Source organism: Idiotropiscis lumnitzeri, chromosome 11 (genome assembly GCF_059441095.1).
Source record: "Idiotropiscis lumnitzeri isolate Australia: NSW breed Sydney's pygmy pipehorse chromosome 11, RoL_Ilum_1.0, whole genome shotgun sequence".
Lineage (NCBI taxonomy): Eukaryota > Metazoa > Chordata > Actinopteri > Syngnathiformes > Syngnathidae > Idiotropiscis > Idiotropiscis lumnitzeri.
Window position 1 is genome coordinate 11,901,899 of NC_142401.1, and position 21,226 is coordinate 11,923,124.

Genomic DNA, 21,226 nt, shown 5'->3' on the forward strand with positions numbered 1-21,226 from the left:
AATTAAATCCCGCAAATTTCCAGAATTAAATTCAAAACTAAGAGTCCTTTCACTTTATTTCCTCCCCCTTCCAAATTTTTAGACTTCTTCAAAACTTTGCAACTTTAATTAATTCATCTCATCCAATGTTGGGAGCCATTTACATTCATAACATTTCCAAAATTGAATTCCAAATGAATAAATATTGCCCATGAGTCCTTCATTCCATATCTTTCTACAATTAATTATACATTTCAGCTTTTCCGCATTTACATGCAAGTTGTACTGAACTTCCCTTGTCTGTTGTTCCAAATAGAATTCACACACATTATAAGCGATAGGCATAAAAATGGAACAATTGTTAAGAATGTTGACAAGTGTGTGAAAATGAATGATTATTTTAGTCTTAAAGCAACTGAGACAGAATGTCGTGCACGATTTGGCTGCAACCACAACTGCCCCTGGTGATTCATTCTGAACTCCTTTGCCTACTTTTGCCAAAGGAGGACCAAGAGGACATGAAACTATGGGAAGTTGGGTTCCAGCCACTCGTTGGCATTTACAGTAAATAGTAGCTCCAAACATTGAGAGAGATACTCCTCTTCAATTTCCCCAGACAATGAAGCAAATGAACTACTTTTGACCCCCTTGAAAGTCTACAAACCATCCAAATCAATTTGATTTTTCGACAGTTCTTACTGGCCTTGCCTTGCCCTTAAAATGCTCGTGTTGAGTTCCCACAGCCCAAGCTGGTGTCGTGTAAAGGCAAATCTGGCGAATTGGATTCTAAGGAAAACAGATTAACTCGAACGTAACAAACTGTCGTTAACTGTACGAATGAATGAAATGCAATTTCTAGAAGAAGCTAAAAGTTGTCCCTCAGTATCTACATCGACAGTGGGAGTGGTGGCCACCGGGAATTTCTGGAGGTTCCCGAATGGCCGGTCCATTCCCAGCCGGTCTGTTCCCAGCTGTGCATCAGGGAGATTTAAGATTGTATTGTTCGACAAACACTTCGGTTCGTGACAGTCAGTATTGAGTCTTTGTAAAATCTGAATTTTTACAACGCTGTCGTTTTGCCTGTGGCTTGGGCAAATGGCTGGTGAGCATACAAACTTCTAAAGACTGTAGTTATCACAAGGTCACGGTGTTACAACACAGAACATCAGTAACTGAGGACGCTGAGCAAAGCTACAAAACTTTTCAGCCGTTTCATCCATTCATGCTCATTATGGCCGCGTTTCTGCAGCGACAGTAGCCAGATAAACAGCTCTCAGTAAAGAGGGGCTTTTAAAGGGACGCCCGAGTATGAGGACAGACATGGCCTTAATTATGTCCTCTGCCAACTCGCATTCTTGGATGGGAGCTCGGGCGCAGCTCCAGGCGTGGATGCAACGCTGGGAAAGTGAGCACGAGGAGAATCTCCTCTGAAAGGAAGCAGACTATCCTTCAAATGGGTCATTCTCCATGGAAGGATTCTCCGCGCAGGAAGAGGGAGGCGAAGTAGTACCCTTTTTGGGCCAAATGAGGGACATTTAGGTCCCAGACCTGGAGTGTGACGCTGCTTTCACTTCGGACCCTTGCGGGCCTCCGGGAGCCCCTCCGCTCGGAAGTGGCGCCAGGGAAAAGATTAAACACACACTGTGGTTATGGGTTGGGCCATGGCGGCACACAGAACCGAGTGTGTGCATGCGTGTGTTAATGTACACGTCGAAACATGGAAATTAAAGTAATGGCAAATACTAGATGTTTCTTGTTTATTGAGTGATTGACTTAATTATGCTATTCGATTGTCATATCAAATAGACTCAAGTCACTGGTTTTCCGAGTTTCTGGTGTCAATCCTTCAATGAGAAGCAATATTGAAGTAGCTGGGCCATTATCATTCACAGTCCAAAACAATATTCATGTTGACACAGATGAACGCAGGATACAGCATTTTCATTGCGGCATTGCTGAAATAAGAAATGCGACTTTTACACAGTAGTGCATGAATACATTCATATCCTTGTGGGTAATGCTGTATTTTGAAGTCTTCGGGAGTGCTTAATGGTAGTGATAATTGCCTGCTGAGGGACAGGCAGTGAGAGAAAGAGAGAAAAGAAATTGTGGAGACCAGCCTAATTGGACCACAAAGTTACCGTCCAATCTCCCAGCGGATTCCCAGAAAATGTCAACGAAGTCATGGTGGATGAAGAGCAGAAAGGCACTGTGACCAAATGGCGGAGGAAAGAGACATCAGCAGCCACTGTGCACCATAGTAACCTTGAGCCATCGCTAAAAGCCACCTCTTCAAAGATGATGTCAATTATTAAAAGCTTGAGTTCAATGCTTGAATTTTTTTTCGGGGATATATATATATATATATATATATATATGAATATTATTCTTAAATAGAACAACTTCTACATCCGTACTTGGCACCAAAAAAAAAAAAATGCTTCGATACCTCAACACCAATACCATTTTAACATCCATGTCAGCTGGTCGAAGATACTTCAAGATAAACACTGATGGCAACATTTTGGTAGCCGACTGCAAATCATGCCCTGCAAAATGCGAGATAAACTTCTCTCTACCGGTGAGGGAGACCACTAACTCGCGAGTTGTGGCGACCGGCATGAGTGTCTCAGTGTTTCGACTAAGACGCCACATAACTAAAATGCCTTGTGGTACCGGCTTCATTTAAGAGGAATGTGGGATGAGACTGTTAGAAACATGCAGTTGGATGTTAAATACAAAAGATTTTCATCACAATTGCAAAACTCAGTCACATTATATATACGTATCAGTACTTGGTATCGGCGAGAACTCAAATGAGTATAATTAATTAATTAATTAATTAATTAATTAATTAATTAATTAATTAATTGCTAAATAAATAAATAAATAAATAAGAAAAGAAAAACTGGCATTAGTGTACTCGTCCTTGTTTCTATTTTAAAACTCATTTTGCTTGTTTCATATCTGTCATGGTAATAACTTGAGATGGTGAATTTGATCAAATGTCATCCACCATGATGACAATGGGGTGCTGATAAATAATCACACTCTAACAGCTGCCTAATGCCGCCGGCGACCATATGGCCAATTGAGAACGTGTCACATTTAACATTCATCGTGTCTTCCTTGGACCCAGCTGCACAGGATGGTCATGCTGAGGAAAACCTCCAGGTATGAACGTAATGAGGCTTGTGTGGTACGCATAGCACGCTTCAAATGTTCAGACCATGTCCCGTAAGTGAGATTAAGATTTAAAAATTACTCAAGCGGGATAGACCTCGACTATTGTGTGTTTGAATTTCATCATCGAAAGCGACTAACTCACACGCTTGTGAATAAAATGATAATGCTGGCTATTCTTTTAAAGAACAATAAATGGCACCGATCCACTTTCAATATCTATATTCTTCCATTTTCACTGCTTCTAACATTAGAAGTGAGTGGTTTGAGTGCGATTGCCATGCATCCAAACAACACGTCCGTGGCGTACACAGCAGCAATCTAACACGCAACAGTGTTGACCTGAGACAACAGTCCCTTTGGGGCCTTTTTGATTTCATTACAACCAAATACTTGAAGTGCCGTCTAATGCAATACATGTACTGTATTACTTAGTGGGAGTGCTCTGTGTCCTTACAAAAGCAACATTTCCTAATGGGCAGTACACACGTGACACGTTTATGGCTACTTGGAGAGTAAAACTTACAGGTGCCGGAGCTTGTCGGCATATTGCCGGCAGAATTGACAAACGGTAAATCTGGCCAAGAGTTGTTGTGTTACCGTAAGCGGCACACTTGTTTAGACATTTACCACATTTTCCCCAGGGCCATTATGTAGTCAACAAACTATGTCACATTTAACAATTTTAATTCGTGTTTAGTTTTAGTCACTTAGTAAGGCGTTACAATTCACCTGACTTCTGTTCAATGACTTCGGTTCAATGACCACTTAGGGGCAATGTGAACGTTTTTCCTGCCGCGGACCTAAACTTTTGCCACCCCAAGCTAAAAATCCTCCGCGGAGTGGCAGTCGCTGCATATGGAGCCAAGCGGACTTAGTACGTTTTTTTGTTGTTGTTTTTTTTACAAATTTTTCCGATTTGTTGGTTTAACATTAGCATAATGTGACCGAGACAATGAGCATCTTGACATTCGTCAAGAGTGCGATGTAACGCAGAGAAGCCGGTCAGCCTCTAAAATAATTTTTTTTTAAATTTCATCTGTGAGGTCCGCTGCGGCCTGGTCCAAAGTGGCCCGCAGCCCAATGGTTGTGGACCACTGTTGTATATGTTCCACGACCAATCCAGGTTAGCCTGCCTTTTACCCAATGTCAGCTGGGATATGCTCCAGCTCACCGAGACCCGAAACAAGCAGTACAGAAAATGGATAGATGGATGTTTAATTCCGAATTGTCTGCGACTCACCTAGAAAGGGTCCGTGACCCACAACGAAAGTGCTCGGTTCAGACGGCTTTCTCCGAAAAATGTGCATCCATCATGGCAAAGTGACCGATACGCCTAACTCAAGCAATAGAAAAAAAGAAGAATTGTACTCTTGCTTCTGTCTTGAAATAATGACGACTGATTTCATGAGAATGCAATTAATTATTCTCGCTGCGACTGCAGACCAGAGAGCCCGCAGCGGAGCAACCGAGCTAATTCCCACCTCCACAATCGCAGCAGCAGCCGGCGAGCGGATGTTCAATTAAGAACAAAGAGCAGGAGAGAACATTTCGGCCCTGAACCATCACTAATGCGTGCAGATGTAGGTTCAAGATCCAACGAGTGGAAGATTGTCAAGAGTTCTACGTCTCTGTGACTCGCTGACAAACTGAGCCCGTTTAAAAAAAATTTTTTAACTGCAATGCATGTTTTGGTCATGTGTCATGTCCAAGTATGTCTCACATACTTTAAATATGTCTGTATAGTACACACGGCTGATTTGAAAACTTCCACATTAAGACCTTTATTTTACCAACAAAAATGTCAAAGTCATCTAAACAAAACAACACAAACGTAATCCATCAATAGCAGGCGAGGTGTGTCCTCAGCATTGACAGTAAAATGTTGCTGGGTAGCGGCCGGCATGAATGAACTGGGCTGAAAGGTGAATGAGGACTGCTTGGGGAGGCGAGTTGGGGCAATAAAATTGGGAGGAGGGCGCTTTTTCATTGCATTTCACTTGTACCCTGCCCCCTCTCAAGGCCCTGTTCCCGCCCCCACCAGACCAGCAACGGCTGATGCTGACACTCCAGCACCAGGACACTCACTCAGGTCCAGTCACTCACAATACAACGGGAACAGTCTGCAGCCAAAGCCCTTAAAACACTTTTAAAGCTTAAATAGACATTTTTTAAGTGGCCAAGAAATCGAGATATTAAAATATTTAGTATTGACTATGAAATACATGCAATTAATTAACCATAAATATTAAGGTGCCTCGCCATAGCCAAAGCATTTTTAACTAGTTGAATGGGCATCTCGGAGCTGGAAATAAGTATGAAATACAGTACAGCGTTGTGTTAAGAGATAGCCTATTAGCTCATTGACTACCATTGACGGCTAAAGACGTCAAAGATCGATTTTTTTTTTTTTTTACTCGGCTGGTAGTGAATGAGTTAATGAACGATAGCAACTATTTTCACTGTTTTTTTACATTTTACTTTTTCCCCCCACATCACTGGCAATTTCGAGGAATCTTATTCTAAAAGATGTTAGTTACTTGAAGCATTTTTTTTTCAGAGATTCTTCTCGTGAGCCACAGGAGACCCCCAAGGCTGCCGTAGATTTAATCAGAAGTACATTATTGAGTAAACTAAGAAGAGGAAATTAGTTGAGTACATACATCTGGTGTGAAATAGGTTTCTGGGCTCATTAAATGTAGGGAATCGCGTATCTATGAAATGGAATAAGACATTTTCTTACGACCATTTCAAACAAAACATACTCATTTACTAAAATGGAATAGGAAATTGACTTTTAAAATTTCATGTTTAGTACATATTTGAGATATTGGTAAAATGTTGCACGGATGCTTTTGGAGCCATTTCTCGATCTGACTGCTTCTGATGAGCTGTTCTTTGTCAATGCTGATGAGCCACGAATACATCAAATAGCTGATGAACAACACAGTGAGTGTTTTATAAGCGAATAGTGGGAGGGCATATCACTGTTAGCTATCGTAAATTGTATTTCGTAGCGAAACGATTTTCTAATGAATCACATAGGTTAACGATTGTCTGTGTGTTTTAGTACATTGCTGTTGGATTAGATAAATACGATGTTCATAAAGTAAAAAGAGACTAAGACAGTTTTCCCTCAAGCATACTTTAGTTAAGTGGTCGGCGCAAGAAAAAAAATGCTTAATATCACAGCACAGCTGAGAGAGTTAGAAATAACATGGGTGCTAATGATGAAAAGATTTGTCAACAACTGAGCCAAAGCAGCTCTTTTGTTGGAAGTTGTTGTTGGCCACCAGCCACACAAGTTGAGCTACACGCAAACAGCTCAGGTGAAACAAAAAAGCTCTTATCCTCAGGAGAGGGAGCAGACAGACAGCATGTTCCGACTCCTACGCAGCAGATTTGCTGTTGTCTCTATCTGAGCGATGTTAAAGCTGTTAAATAATGTGCTATTAGCACTGCATACGCTCTGTTTGTGCAGGGGGAAGGAGGTTGAAATGCTACAAATTAGTGTCTGACCTTGTTTTTGTTTTGGGTTTTATCTGCAGACAAATAAAGCCTCTGTCGATTGAAGGAAGAAAAAAAATCCAAAGATCAGCGATAATGACAAAGACAACAGCGAAAGGCAAGTCAATACTGACACAAGCTTGTGCAGCTCAATGTCAAGCCAAGGATTTCAATTCTGAGGAGCCCAACGCGCAAACCCCCGCCCGAGCTTGACTGTTTCGGCCATTCGTACTCATTTGTGGAGCCTTCCAGTTGATCCCCTGATGACACTTTCCTGCTGTATTGCAAAAAACAGCAGATTCCACAAATTGTAAACCCCCCCCCCCGCCCTCCTTCCAGCGTGGCGGCTCTGGAAAGGCATGTGACCTCTCGCAATCAGCACATTTGCATATCAAACAAAACTGCTGTCAGCGCAATAGTGGCGAGACATTAGCATGCAGGGATGTGGCGGCACATGAGGCCTTTCATTTAAATCTATATAATGGTGTCACTTGATAACTTTATAAGAGCAATAATAGCCACAGATGGAGAGTAACAGCATAACAATCCGTAAATCAGTTGTGTGATCAACTGGACCAATATGCAGAATTGATCGCTGATTACCTAAGTCTTGAAGCAATTTAGGATCAATTTATTTGCTGTTTAAAGGGCAGTCAGTAGGAATGCATGGATGCTCCATTTTACGGACTGAGTACAAGTACATGCGGTTACTTAAAATTGAGTTTTTGAATGGGCTGGAGTCTCGCAGAGCACACCAGCAACAAGTTTCCAAACATACCCCAAACAAAGACGAACAGACTGAAAAACAGTTTCCTCCCGAGAGCCATCTCCATGCTGAACTCTCAGCAGAACAGCGACATAATGTGTTTTTATTTTTTCCAATTTCGTATTTATTTTCTATTTAATTATTTAATCTTTAATTAATCTATTTTACATATATATAATTCAATTATTGTTGTATTGCACTGGAGGGGGGAGCTCTCTAATCTCATTGCACACTGAGCACAATGACAATAAAGGGCATTCTGATCTCTCGAAGATGGTATATTTGGGATTGTATACAGTGGTTTTATTTATTTATTTATTTTTTTTTTGTGAAGTGCATATATATGACATCTAATCGTGCCACAGATGGAGAAAAAAAGGAAGCGCTAACATCGTGGCTCATGAATGCGACCAGATGCATATCATTATCATCCCCACGAGCACCAGCAAGGTAAACCTTTAAACTTTTTTAAAAAATATATTTATTTACAATAATTATGTACTGTCCTGTGCCATGTTAGCCTTGAAAGAAAAGTACGAACCAATAAATATGTGCTGTTTTAGGCTACAAAATTGTACAAAACAACCTGATGTAACGCAAAAATCTAATAAACAACGTTCCCCAATTAGTTCATTATTGATCATTCACAAGGGAAAAAAAATCTTAGAATTTCACTTTAAATGTAGAATATCTTGTAGCTGGTAAGATGCTTGCCCAAATTTTAGTCATTCCAAAATTAGCTTTTCCAAAAGTGCTCAAAGTAAAAACGACAACCTGCATCAACTCACACATTGCCAGCAAACTGTGAAATCGCAATCGCACCAGCGTAGTGGGTCTCGGGGACGACCATCTGTTTGACTACTGTGACGCTCGCCTGTCACTATCAATACAAGGCCCGGGCGAGACAGTTGAAACTTTCCGCATGTCAGAGATCACTGCAGCTCACAGTCACACCTCGCGTCTAAGACTTTAATGTTGGCAGTTTACACTCTGCAGCCAGAGCATATGAAACCAGGTCACTGTGAAATCTCAATCTGGTTTCATGCTAAATGGGAGCAATGTAGCGTGAAGGTAATAGTCCGTTAAATAATCAGATGCTGTCACATACAGGATGTTGGAAGTGTTCTCTTACTGTGGTGAGTGCTCAGTTCAGCTGAGGTCTGCATGCTGAGAGGAGCGGAGAAATACATTTTATGGACAAAAATTATGGGATGACAAGGACATGTGAGTCCCCACTTTGCAGCTATAACACAATTTCAGAATGTGTCTGTGGGAATTTTTGGCCATTCATTCAGAAGAACATTTGGCGAGTGGGTCACAATCAATGTAATAGGTCATCGGAAAGGTTTTTGATGGGTTTAAGAAGAGTTCTTGCGCACCAAATTCATTGAAACATGACTTAATGAATATTGCTTAGTGAACTCGGGCACAGCAACAGTCGTGATGGAAGGGAAATCTTTAGTCTGTGTGCAGGTCATCTTGTCTCATTTTGGGGTGATTGTTTTTCCTCTTAAAATAATATTATGGGAAACGATGAAAACCATGGTATATTGAAAGAATTAGTCATGTCACAAATCTGACAAACAACGACAACAACGGATGAGAATTGTATCATGTATTAACATCACAACCGATCGCTGCAAGCCAAGTGGAGACTGTGGCGAGGAATCCAGAGCTAAGGCGATGCAACAGCGTAAGCTAATGTTAGCATTTATAAAATGGAGAAGCACAAACAAATCTAGTCGAGTAATGTTTCGCCAGAAGTGGAACTATTTCCAAAACCTGGTAGTGACATCTAGTAACATACAGGGTGTCCCCAAAAATATGACTTCATTTCCTAATTTAATATCATACTCAGCCAATTCGAATTGAAAGGGGAAGTCAACCCCATAAAACTATTTGGAATAAATTGTTCTATGTGCCTTCACAAGTCTAAACATGGCATTCTGATTCATATTGCGTTTGTGGAAAATAAGTTAAGCAGCAAAACCACCCGTTTTTAGCCATCTCCATTTTGCCACTTCAGTTGATCAACTGTGATGTCATTTTCAGTGCGCAAGTGGCAAAATGATCACCTTCTGCGATCAATAAAAAAATGTGTGGATTTTTTTTTTTTTTTTTGCTTAATTTATATTCTACAAGCGCAATATCAATGAAGATTCCGTTTTTACACTTGTGAGGCCGCACAGAACGTATAATTGTCAAGAAAAGTTTTGAGTTGAGTTCCTTCAGATATTCTTGTGTCAAATGAAAAAAACACCCACGTATAATAGTGAGTGGAGCTGTGCCATGCCAAGCCAATGACGCAGTATGGAGCTTCTGCAATCAGTGATTCATTAAAGGAGTCGTGCCACCATTAAACTGTACACTACAGTAAGTATTGACCCCCATGAAAGTCCAACAAGTTGACACAAAGACAGAAAGTTGCCGCCCCAAACCGACTGAGGCCACTCCCATTGTCTGCCAGGCGGATGAGTACAATGCGGGACAACCCTGATAAAATAAAGCCTCACCACGGTGACGCACCAATCCTAATCCCAAACAACTTCTGTCTCCCAGATGATGTTACCCCAATCAACCCCCCACCTCACCCTAAACTACACCTCCGCCGCGGGACCCTCATAACGCAGTTAAGTGGAGCGAAACAAGCGGATGTCCTGCTACTGAGAAAAAAAGCCAAGAGCAAGAAATGGGATATCCTCAGAGTGTATCAAAAGACAGCAGCACCGTTATATCAACAAGTGGTTTCAGGTGCTTTTCGGCTTCTGAAGTATGCCACATGAAGGTGTAAACTGGGAAGAAGAAAAAAACATCACTAGAGATGGTTTATATCTGAGGTCAGGTGTCGGCCACCTCGCCGCACGCCCTATAAAAACGTCTGCACCCGACGGGACAGGTCAGCGTGTCCCGGAGGACTGCGGCTCCAAAGAAAACCTGACATGCTTCACTGCCAAAGAGGGAGACTGGGACAGTTACTCTTTAGAAGTTTATGTGCCAACCCCTCCCCCGCATCTTCGCCCCACAAAAGGAGAGCTTGCCCCTCATCCCCACCCACCAGGAATTTCTCAGGCATTGCTGGGTTCACCATGACAACTGGGCGCTTAACAAAGCATTTCTCTTCGGCATTCTTCCTTTCACAAACCAGGGAGGGGGAGTTGGGGAAGGGTGCACAACAGTCAAAAAAGACCCAAGAGACCGAGAGGGAGGGACGGAGGAGTTTGAAATGATGGGAGGAACAGTGGAGGTTGCAGGGGTGAGAGTCATATAGACACAGATAGGAGCAACATGGGAAAGGGTGACATGGAGACAAAAAGTATAGTCTACATATCAGTTAACGAATGGACGTCACATATTTGCGTGGTTGAGGACCCGAGTGAAGGGAAGCAGTAAGCAAAGGACTCAAAAGGGAGTTTAATTTTCAAACGACAAGAGACGTGGAATCAGAATATACTCAAAATCCACAAGATTTAAAGTAATAAACAAACACTAGGATTGAAATCACCATGACACGATCCAACCAAGACAGAAAAATAACTGAAAACTAAACACAAGCAAACTGATGAGACAACGAGGAACACCCGGACAAGACACGAGCGGCTGAGGGAGCTGATTAGAAGACACAAAGAACAAGTGGGCACAAATAACTCCTGAAACAGAAAACACAGAAAAAACGCAACAAAACTAAATCCAACGATAACCAAATCAACAAAAACGATAACAATAGAACTAAGTGAAGCACATATTTGTGACAGTTGTGTCAATATCTTGCGAGTAACTCGCTGTGGCAATCCTGACTAAATGGGATGAAGCAAAAAAATCAAACACCACCACCTAGTTTGCAACTCGTCTCTCATCCTGCTGCACCCCATGATATCTGCATTTTGGCCTATTTTATTGCCTCTTCTCTTTTCTCCTCAGAGAAAAGTGCTGTCACAGCGAAGTGCTGTGGAGGATTCGGCATCAGCCAACCGACCAAAACAAAATCCTGGGACCAGGGGAGGACCACTTTTCCAGAGTTGTCTACCTGCAGCGCTTCATCTCACCAAATGGGCTCTGATGCAGTTCAAGCTAACGTTGTATATTGTTAATTTGCCTCCCCCCCGCCCTATCCGCACCCTCCCTCCCCCCGCTTCTGCCAGCAAATATTCTAAACCAGTGTATGAGTGTGATTGACAGCATACAGCGAAGGTTTAAAAAAAAAAGAAAAAGAAAAAAAGTAGCATTAGAGGTGCCTTCGGTCATTCTAGCCTCATGTGAAAGCAAAAAAAAAAAACCCACGTCAACTCAAATTTCCACCAGTTGAGCACATTGAAAGCAAATTAGTGTACTGATTGATTGAGATAATTATACGATGGAGGCAAGTGATGAAAGCAGTTCAACTGTTAGTGGCCACGCACACTAATACAATGCAAACTAAGCATCTGATTGGACTCGTGTTTGAAGAGTGATGAAGAGATCAACCATGAGAAAGTTCCAGAATTACAAACATCTTAAAAGTTTGGCTGGATTCTAATGAAATGACATGAATGCCAAATGTTTCATTGAGATTCAAGCCACGCAGCATTGTCTTACACAAGGATAACCACGTGTTGATCCTACGAGACAGTAAAAGGAGCATCTCAAAATTTAACTTCTCACAATCTTTGCTAAGCAAACACCTGATGCAGCCTGGACTTAGTTGCTTAATTCATATTCCACAAGCACAACATTAATCACAATGCTGTGTTTAGTTTAGTGGGGCCATGTAAAAAATATTATTGAAAAGACATTTTTGGGGTTGACTTTGCCTTTAAAGACAAAATTAGGAAGAAAAGATTCATAGTGCACCTTAAAGTCGCAAAACAAAAAATTGTACATCAATAAAATATATATATTAAATAACTAAATAACTAAATAAATACATATCTTTACAAAAGCCTTTTTATTTGACCATTTATGACTCACACGTCTTATAAATAGCAGACAAACACTTTATCTCAAAACAATGCGAATGCTAGCAAGCCTCTGGAAAATCATTTTCAGACTGGAATTGAGTTTGAATTTCCCGCGCTTTTCTGCGGCTGTGACGTCATGCGCGTTCTCGTCATTGTCTCACACAGTTGAGACCAGAAATTTGAGTGGTGGAGAGTACTTGGGCTAGAAAAGCGACTCACAAATGGCTTTCTTTCTTTCTTCTTTCTCCAAAGGGAAGAAGTGATGATATTGCCATTTTGAAGGTGCATTATGCAATCAAAGAAGGGCGTGTGCTACTTACATCTTTAAAGTTAGGTCAATACAAGGGACAATTAGTTGTCTCAACTTTTATTTCTTTGTTGGGTTAAGGTTAAGCCAAATTACACGACAGCAAAACTCTAAATATGTTGTTGAATTGCCCAATTTCAAATTTGATCAAAGTTTGTTCCCTTGAAATTTTGAGTTTACCAAACTTTTTTGTCTGTTAAAAATATAATAAGCTTTATGCATAGCTACAAACTTCATTCTGATGTGTTTGACTGCATTTCATGTTTTCCATGTTGCAAATTTTATTTACATCTAATCAGGGACAAATATCACTGCCATAGCATTTCCCTAGACTGGTCACTGGTCAACCACACGGAAAATAGACAACAAATCAAACTCATATTCACACCTGGAGTGGGAACTGAAACTTGATCCTGTCAGAGATGTATTATTTTAGCAATGATGGCGATGTTTGCATGGAGTCGTTTCTCATTCTTCGATCTCTGTTTAGCTGCTTCATGCCGCGCAGTTCTACACGACTCGACTCAAAGGGGACCGGCCATCTTTTTTACATTACACCACACATCTTGTATGAGATCTCATTAGATTGTGCAAGTGTCAGCCGGAACTAAAAAAAAAAGTAGCCTGTCACCCTGGCTCATCGACATCCACTTGAGTTGAACACTTGAAACTTGAAAGTGCTCCTCTCCCGCCAGCCACTGACCAGCGAGAAAAAAAGTGTTGCCCACCACGCAAGTGAAGTATCCGCTCAGCTGGATGTGAGTCGAATCGAACTGCCTTCATTAGCTGTGGGAGCGTGTTGGTCACAATCGCCGCAGTGGCATCGGCAACAATATGCCATCTTGTGTTTGGAATTGGATTAAAACAAAGGACAACGTGTCCTTGTTGCATATTAAAGCTTATGTATAAATTATGTGCAACAAAGGAGGTTAAACTAATCAGGTCACGAGCAGGCCAAGCTACTTGTGCAAAACAATGGAAACAATTCACTCACACAACACTTTACGTCTTCTATACGAACATTAAGATTGCAATGAAAGGGCAATAGAGACCGAAATGCGGCGTCTAATACAAACTGCTATTAATGCAAGCACACGCATGCCTGCGAACGGTTGATCGGCCTCGAGCACGTCAACGCTGATCTGACACATCCCGGGAAAGAGATACAAAAGCAAATTTAATCCCACGGACGACAAGAAGCCACTCGGCCTTTGCTGTGACCACAATTCGTCTTTATCGCGTAACCACAATTGTGCTGTCAAACGCGGACGGGAATCGGTGGATTCGTTTCACGTCAAATTGTCTTCCAGTCTACAGTAGGTGGAGCGAGGCGGCTGCACATCAGACGGCGGCGCTGGCTCTCTTAATTATACGCTGATTACTAATTTATGTCGGTTCACAGCAGAAAAGCTGAAAATTGTGTTTATGACAAACAATGATTCAATTCGACTTATCTTGTTTGTTTGACCGAGGTTGATCGTGGACATTTAAGCTTTAAGAGCTGATGAGTAAGTAATCCGCATCTTTTTGGAAATGAATTATTACACGTTAACTCCTATGGAGTCGGCTCAGTTCCCTGTAACGACTAATTTATTTATGAATATAGGTCAATTACTTGGGAGGGGGGTTGGGATAATGTGAGACATTATTAATTTATTCGAGCCTTTAACGTGATATAATTGACATTATTGATGATGTAGGCGTGAGAATCTTTAACCTAGATATGGCAGAATCCTATTTGAAGGTTGTATTTTTACGATTTTGGCGACAATTGGAAGAAAAAAAAAGAACCTGGATTTGAGTTTCTATAGGTACCTCCTCCTCACTCGGGGCATTTTATTTAGCTGAGACTGCAAAGAGAGCGGCTCATTTAAATATAAGCCTTACCCGCACGGTGAAGTTCTTATTATTACGTGAAAGTGATGAAATTACAAACCGATTCGAGAGCGAGCAGGAAAACCTTCTGAAAATCATTCTGGTGTGGACTGAAAGTTGACTTTAGAAGCTTATTAGCCAAGTGCAGCTTCATTCAAACCGTTTCACTGCTGGAGAGCGGCGCTCAGAAGCTCTGTTAATCACAGTCCAACTACAAACAAAAGAGCCCATCACAAATCGTCGATCATAAGGGGCCGCCGAAACTGCAGCATGAAGAGGAAGATAATGGGAAAGACTTGGGAGGTCCCTGGAGGGGGAAGCCTTTGAAAATTGGGGTCAGCAGCATCTAATGGGGGAAACTTTTTCTTTTTGCTTCTATATTTGCTGCATCTTTAATCAAGCTCCCAGTTCATATATCCACAACTTCAACCCGCTCTGCGTTCAGCAACGGTGCTGACACATATCTACAGAAGCAGGTGCGCAGAGACACGGACCCTGATTGGTCAGTTCTGGAGTCCCAGCTGTCGCCCGCCGACCACAGTCGGCGATGACTTTTAAATCCAGCTTGTCGATCGACCACTCACGACTAATCTCCAGAGGCATGAAACACCTTCAATCCATTTATATGACAAGCCACAGTAACCGTACAATGATCAGTAGATGTGAGAATCGCAAATACAGGAAACTGACAATTTGCTATTGCCAACCTTACACTTTTAACTGCTGGGGCAAAAGTAAACCAGATTTGGGTGAAATAGCGAACACGGCGCTGGGTTGAAAAGTGGCCGAGCTTTTGGGAGAGTTCCACTATTTTGAGACTTGACTTGAAAATTGAAAACAAAAGAGTTAAAGCTACTTATTAATGGCTAAGCAGGTTAACAGTAAAGCTGTGTTTAAAAAAAAAAACCATTTTATTTCCAACATTTTTGTTAGAAAAAAAAACTTCCCCCTGTCAGGGGTCACCACAGCAAGTGCATGATATGTTTAGCACATTTTTTTTACACCAGACCATCTGCCCTGATCAGGATTTGAACCACAATGTTTAAATTTACTGCGCACAAATGATGACCAGCATCACTTCTTTCAACGTTTAACACAATCTGCTCGGTCAAAATAACCCAACCTTGGGTAAAAGGAACCCCGTCTGCTGAAAATCTGCAGCTACCCAGCGAGTGGGTTAGGAAAACAACCCAATTACATGTGCACTGAAAATATAATAAACGTTCTAATAATCTATCCATCACTTTTCTATAGCGCTTGTCCTAATAGAGTCTCGGGTGAGCTGGATCCTACCCCAGCTATCTTTGGGCGAGAGGAAGGATACACCCAAGACTGGTCGCCAATTAATCGCCAGGCACAATTAACCACTCACACCTCTGGACAATTTCAAGTCTAAATGCATGTGACAAGCATGTTTTTTGAAAATGTCGGTGATTCAAACCCTGAATCTGGAATTGCGCACCAGACGTGCAAATCACTTGCGAATCACAGCCGTATTAATATTGGACACTTCTGTATGGACATTGTAACCAATACTGCCGACTGCCCCGTCAATCACCAACCCATTTAGCCAGCTCAGACAAATCCCCGAAATGCTCATCGTCTTTAATCCACATCCACATTCAATTTAACCTTCATGCCCAGTCTCTTAATTGAGTTCCCCGTTGTGTTACGATTCCTCTTCACTTCTACCAAGGTCAAAGAGAAGGCAGATTTACAGCAGAGCACACTGCGGCACATCAGGGGGAACACTGCACTCTCACACCGTGTCCGTGTGAGTGTAATTCATGTTTGCCTACATTTTCAGTGTGAGGAAAAACTCGCGTGAATATTAGAGCTTTTATCAAGAAAAGTAAAGAAATACACCACTTGCGGTTTCCAACATGAGCCAAAGCCATTAAGTCAATCTGCTCTGTTTAGCTGCTGTCGTTAAACACACCGTTGTCTGTCATCAACACGCTGCGTGAGAATACAGTTGTTTTTAAACCGCTCTGTTAAATGACGTTAAAAAAACAAAAACAAACACCAGTTGAACAATAAAACCGTTAAAAGGCATAAACTCTCAGCTGTCACTCTAAACAGCTTCAGAAACAGACCATAATTGAATTAGACTTTTCTTTGTATTTGGGAGTGGGGGTATAATGGATAATTATGGCTCCGGATCAGTCTGCCCACTGGAGTGGGGATCCCGCAGGATACAGACAAGCTCAGCCTGGTTGCTATTTAAATCTTCACAATAGATGGCTACAAATCAAGCTCGTATAAATACGTGAGTTCCTTAATGAGGGTCCAAGTAATTACAAAATCTGACCCAAATCAAACAATTCAAATCCAAGACTGAGTTTGAATGCTTGAATGTCTTGTTTTTCAACATATCCTGTAGAGAATGATAATCCTCCCTCATGAATATTTCTATTGCATTGAAAATCACTCTGCAAGCACAAGAAGTCATACATAAGCCGTTGCTCACTTCCATTATCAGGTGAAGTGAAAATGGAAATGGAAATGGAGTCGGAGCACATCTGAGTGAGTCTGTGCGCTGTCATTATCTTACCTGACACTGAGATTCTCATGGAGGCCTCCAGGGGACGGTTGTTATCCAGCGCCTGGCTTAGCTGGATCTCCCCCGTTGTTTGGTTCAGTAGCACAAGGTTCAACTCATTGCCCACCTCAAAGCTGTAATGGAGCTGGTCCGACACGTCCGGATCGTGGGCAGGGATGCGGCCGATCACGCCGGCCGGGAAGCTGCTGGATTTGTCCGTTACGTAGTTGTTGAAGATAATCTGGAAGTTTTTAAGCACAGGCACGTTGTCGTTCTTGTCGACGAGTTTGATGTGGACTGTGGCGCGGCTGACCAGAGGGGCGGATGTGGCCTGGACCACTATGACGTACTCAGACCTCGTCTCATAGTCCAAGTCTATTAGCGATGTCAGTTCTCCGGAGAAGATATCAAGCTGGAACATCTCTGGGATGTTTCCTTCCACTATCTGGTACATGATCTGTGCATTACTGCCTTCATCTGGGTCTGTTGCTGATATAAGTGCAACCACAAGGCCGATTGGCGTGTTTTCGTCGACCATAATGTCAAACTCATCTTTCTCAAACACGGGAGGGTTGTCATTTACGTCGAGAATCGTCACTTGGATGTTTATTGGCGTTTTCAAAGATGGAACACCTTTGTCCACGGCAAAGGCCTGCAGGCTGTAAACGGGCACATTTTCTCGATCTAATCGACGCAGCGTGCGAACAATACCTGACGTGGACTCAATGATGAAGTCGCCTTCGCCATCCTCACCACCCTGGAAAGTGTAGAGAACCCGGCCGTTGAGGCCAGAGTCTCGATCAATGGCGGACACCTGGACCACGCTGGTGAACACCGGCACGTCCTCCATCACCGAGCCCAAGTAGTTGTCTCTGAGGAAGCGTGGCGAGTTGTCATTCACGTCATTCACCAGTATCTCCAGGTAGGTGGTGTCCGACTTTTGCGGGATGCCGTTGTCGCGGGCAGTGATGGCGAGTGTGTAGGACACCTGGTCCTCGTAGTCCAGTTCCATCTGCGTCGTGACGGCCCCCGTGTCAGGATCAATGTCAAACTGAGGGATGCTGTCGTCCATAAAATAGGTGATGCGGGCGTTCTCTCCCGTGTCTTCATCTGTGGCACTTATAAGGACAACCGTGGTGCCCGTCGGCCTGTCCTCATTGATGTTGACCGTGTAATGAGAGCTCTGAAACACAGGCCTGTGTGTGTTGGCATCAGTGACGTTGACAAACACTTTAGCCGTGTCAAAAAGTGTGCCGTCACTCGCAGTGACAGTCAGGACGTACTGGCGTTCTAGTTTGTAGTCTAAAGGCAGTGCCAGTGTGATAAGACCACCTCCGCTCTGACTTGTGATGGAGAACCTGTTGCGAGTGTTCCCACTGGATATCTGGTACGTCACCACGCTGTTGATGTCCTGGTCCACAGCGGACACCGTTACCACGCTGGTTCCAACGGCCGCATCCTCGTTCAGTCGCATGTAGTACCCCTTCTGGGTGAACTCCGGGTTGTTGTCGTTGACATCCAGGATGGTCATGCTAATGCTGGCGGAGGAGGACATGGCTGGGTAGCCGTGATCTCGGGCTTCCACCCCAAAGTTGTAGAAATCGACACTCTCTCTGTCCAGTTCAGCCGCCACTATGATCCACCCTGTGCTGTTGTTGATGGTGAAAGGGAAGTTTGGCATGGTTTCAGTGAGACGATAGTCCAACCTGGAGTTGTCGCCAGAGTCTGCGTCCACAGCTTGGATGTGGATGATGGAGTAGCCCAGTGGCACATTCTCCAACACGGTAGCCTGGAATGGAGTGCTGACAAAAATGGGGGCGTTGTCATTAACATCCAGCACCTGCACCGTGACCAGACCGCTGATGTTGGAAAGAGGGGGGCGGCCCCCATCTTGAGCTCGGATTCGTAAAGTGTATTCTTTGCTTGCTTCATAATCCAAGTGACTCACCAGGTCCATTTTACCTGTCTGGGCGTCAATATAAAACTGTCCTCTGGAGTTGCCGCTCATGATGCTGAAATGGACCATGGCGTTGCTCCCCCTGTCCTGGTCAGTGGCGGTCACCTGTAGGATCTCAGTATTAGGGGCCAAGTCCTCAGGCACCTGGATCACATAGCGTTTCTCACTAAATTGGGGAGCGTTGTCATTGTCATCCTCTACCACGATGTAAACGGTAGTTGTAGCACTGCGGGGCCCAGGGTCACGACCTTGGTCATTTGCCTGGACTAACAACATAAAGGCATCCACCGCCTCCCTGTCTACAAGGCTTTTGGTGCGAATAACACCTGACCTGGAGTCGATCTCAAACGCATCATTTGACCCGTTATTATTAAGGATTTGATAAAGGATGTTACCGTTAACTGGCGCGTCACCATCAGTGGCCCTCACCGTTAATACCTCGTAGCCGATCTCTAGATTCTCCCTGATGCTTTCCTTATAGTCCTGCTGCTCAAAAATTGGATCATGGTCGTTTGCGTCGCTAATTGTAATGGTGAGCGTGGCCATGGCCGTGCGCCGAGGTGTTCCATGGTCCACAGCCGTGACGCGAAACACGTGGGTTTCTTTCGTCTCACGGTCCAACAACTCCACTGTGGACACGGCGCCGCTGGCCGGATCCACAGTAAAAAGATTATTAGAGCGGCTGTCAAAGAGAGCCTCGATAAAATACTCCAGCCGGCCCGCTTCGCCCTCATCTGCATCGACTGCTTTCAAAACAACAACAGAAGTCCCAGCTGGCTTGTTCTCTGCCACAGACACCTGGTACATTGGGGGCTGAAACTGAGGGCTGCTGTTGATGCTTCTTCTCCTCCTGCCAACAATCCCTGAGTTAGATCGAGCTGCCTTTTCTAGCAGCTTTTTGATGTGGCCCTCAAGAAAGGGGCCCTGTCCCACACGCCAGTGAATAAAGATGGGGTCCACCCGTGTGGAGCCGTCTCCTACCAGGACATCGCAGAGCAGGTCCAGCTCCATAAGAGTGTCCTTCCTCCAGCACATCGTCTCAGACACAAACAAGTCCCCATCGGAGAAGTAGAAGTGACCCGGGCTGGTGACCCGGCAGCGGGTGGGCTCACCAGGTAGCAGCTCCCTTACTGGAAATAAAGCAAAGCCTGCTTTGTGGCACTGTGCAGGTTTAACAAACAAACTGAGCACTTCCATGTCCCACTCTGTTTTCCTTGTGGGCTTTTTGGTGCAGTTTCTCCCGTGGACGTGGACATCATAGCGGCTGTTGATGAGGTGTCGGTAGCCGGAGCCCACGAAGTCCACGCAGTCCAACACGATGTACAGCGCAAACGGATTGGAGGGCAGCGAGGCGCACTTTATGGAGTTGGAAAGAAACACGGTTCCCGTTTTGGGGTCAGTGTCAAGGAAGCGCTCAGTGGCTCTGGGAGCGAGCACCTGATCCAGGGCGCACCGCGCGCGCTGCTCCACGCCGACCAGCACCGTCCACGGCCGGGCATCCTCGCTGAGGTGAACCGCGTAACTGGACACCAGCTCCCACCAGCAACAAAGAAGCAAAAAATCCAAATGAACGAAGTGCATCGCTCCTCGATGTGCGTCCAAGGGTTCGAAGAGAGGAGTTGGAAAATGTGGAGCTCCTTAAACTTTCCACCAGTGACTTTTCTTTTGTTGCGGAGGAGCCATGCTCTCTCGCTGCGGGCGCACTTCTCACTCAGGGTGCCCTTTTCTGCTTAGAATTGTATTTTCTATGTAAATGTAGAGCCTTCACCGGCAGTACACTCTCACACAAGCGTGCACACAAACACGATCACACACACCAACGAGCTCGCTAGCACATCCTGACCGCCTGCGCAACTCCGCTCGAATGGTGAAAATGGCTCCTGCGACGCACTCGGGCTCCTCATTAACATAAACCCGCGTGCGTGCGCGTGTATGCAAATGTTGGACAGTTCTGTGAAAGGGTCCACAAATCCTGCCACCGGAGATAAATGAAGACTTCCTCCCGGGGTTTCATTTATTAAACGGAAACATTGGAAAGTCAACAGTGGCTCTCATCAGTAAAGATCATTTATTTCACTTATTCTCTCATCGAAGTTGGAAATACTTTGCCTGACTCTTTTGTGCCTTGTTCAAATGCAAGTGGTGATCTCCCGCAATGTGTAATAGAATTAATGAG

At 43.7% G+C, this 21,226-nt stretch overlaps 1 protein-coding gene across 3 annotated transcripts in view; it reads right to left on the reverse strand.

Annotated features, from left to right (window-relative positions):
- The window catches only part of celsr2 (cadherin, EGF LAG seven-pass G-type receptor 2), a 60,760-nt gene extending 39,866 nt beyond the window's left edge, over window positions 1–20,894 (reverse strand). For all 3 annotated transcript variants that reach the window (XM_088309345.1, XM_088309344.1, XM_088309343.1), the window contains exon 1: window positions 17,106–20,894. In XM_088309345.1, coding sequence (XP_088165471.1) covers window positions 17,106–20,631 — 3,526 coding nt within the window. In that variant the 5' untranslated portion in view covers window positions 20,632–20,894. The remainder of the gene's footprint in view (window positions 1–17,105) is intronic.
- Window positions 20,895–21,226: the final 332 nt, after the last annotated feature.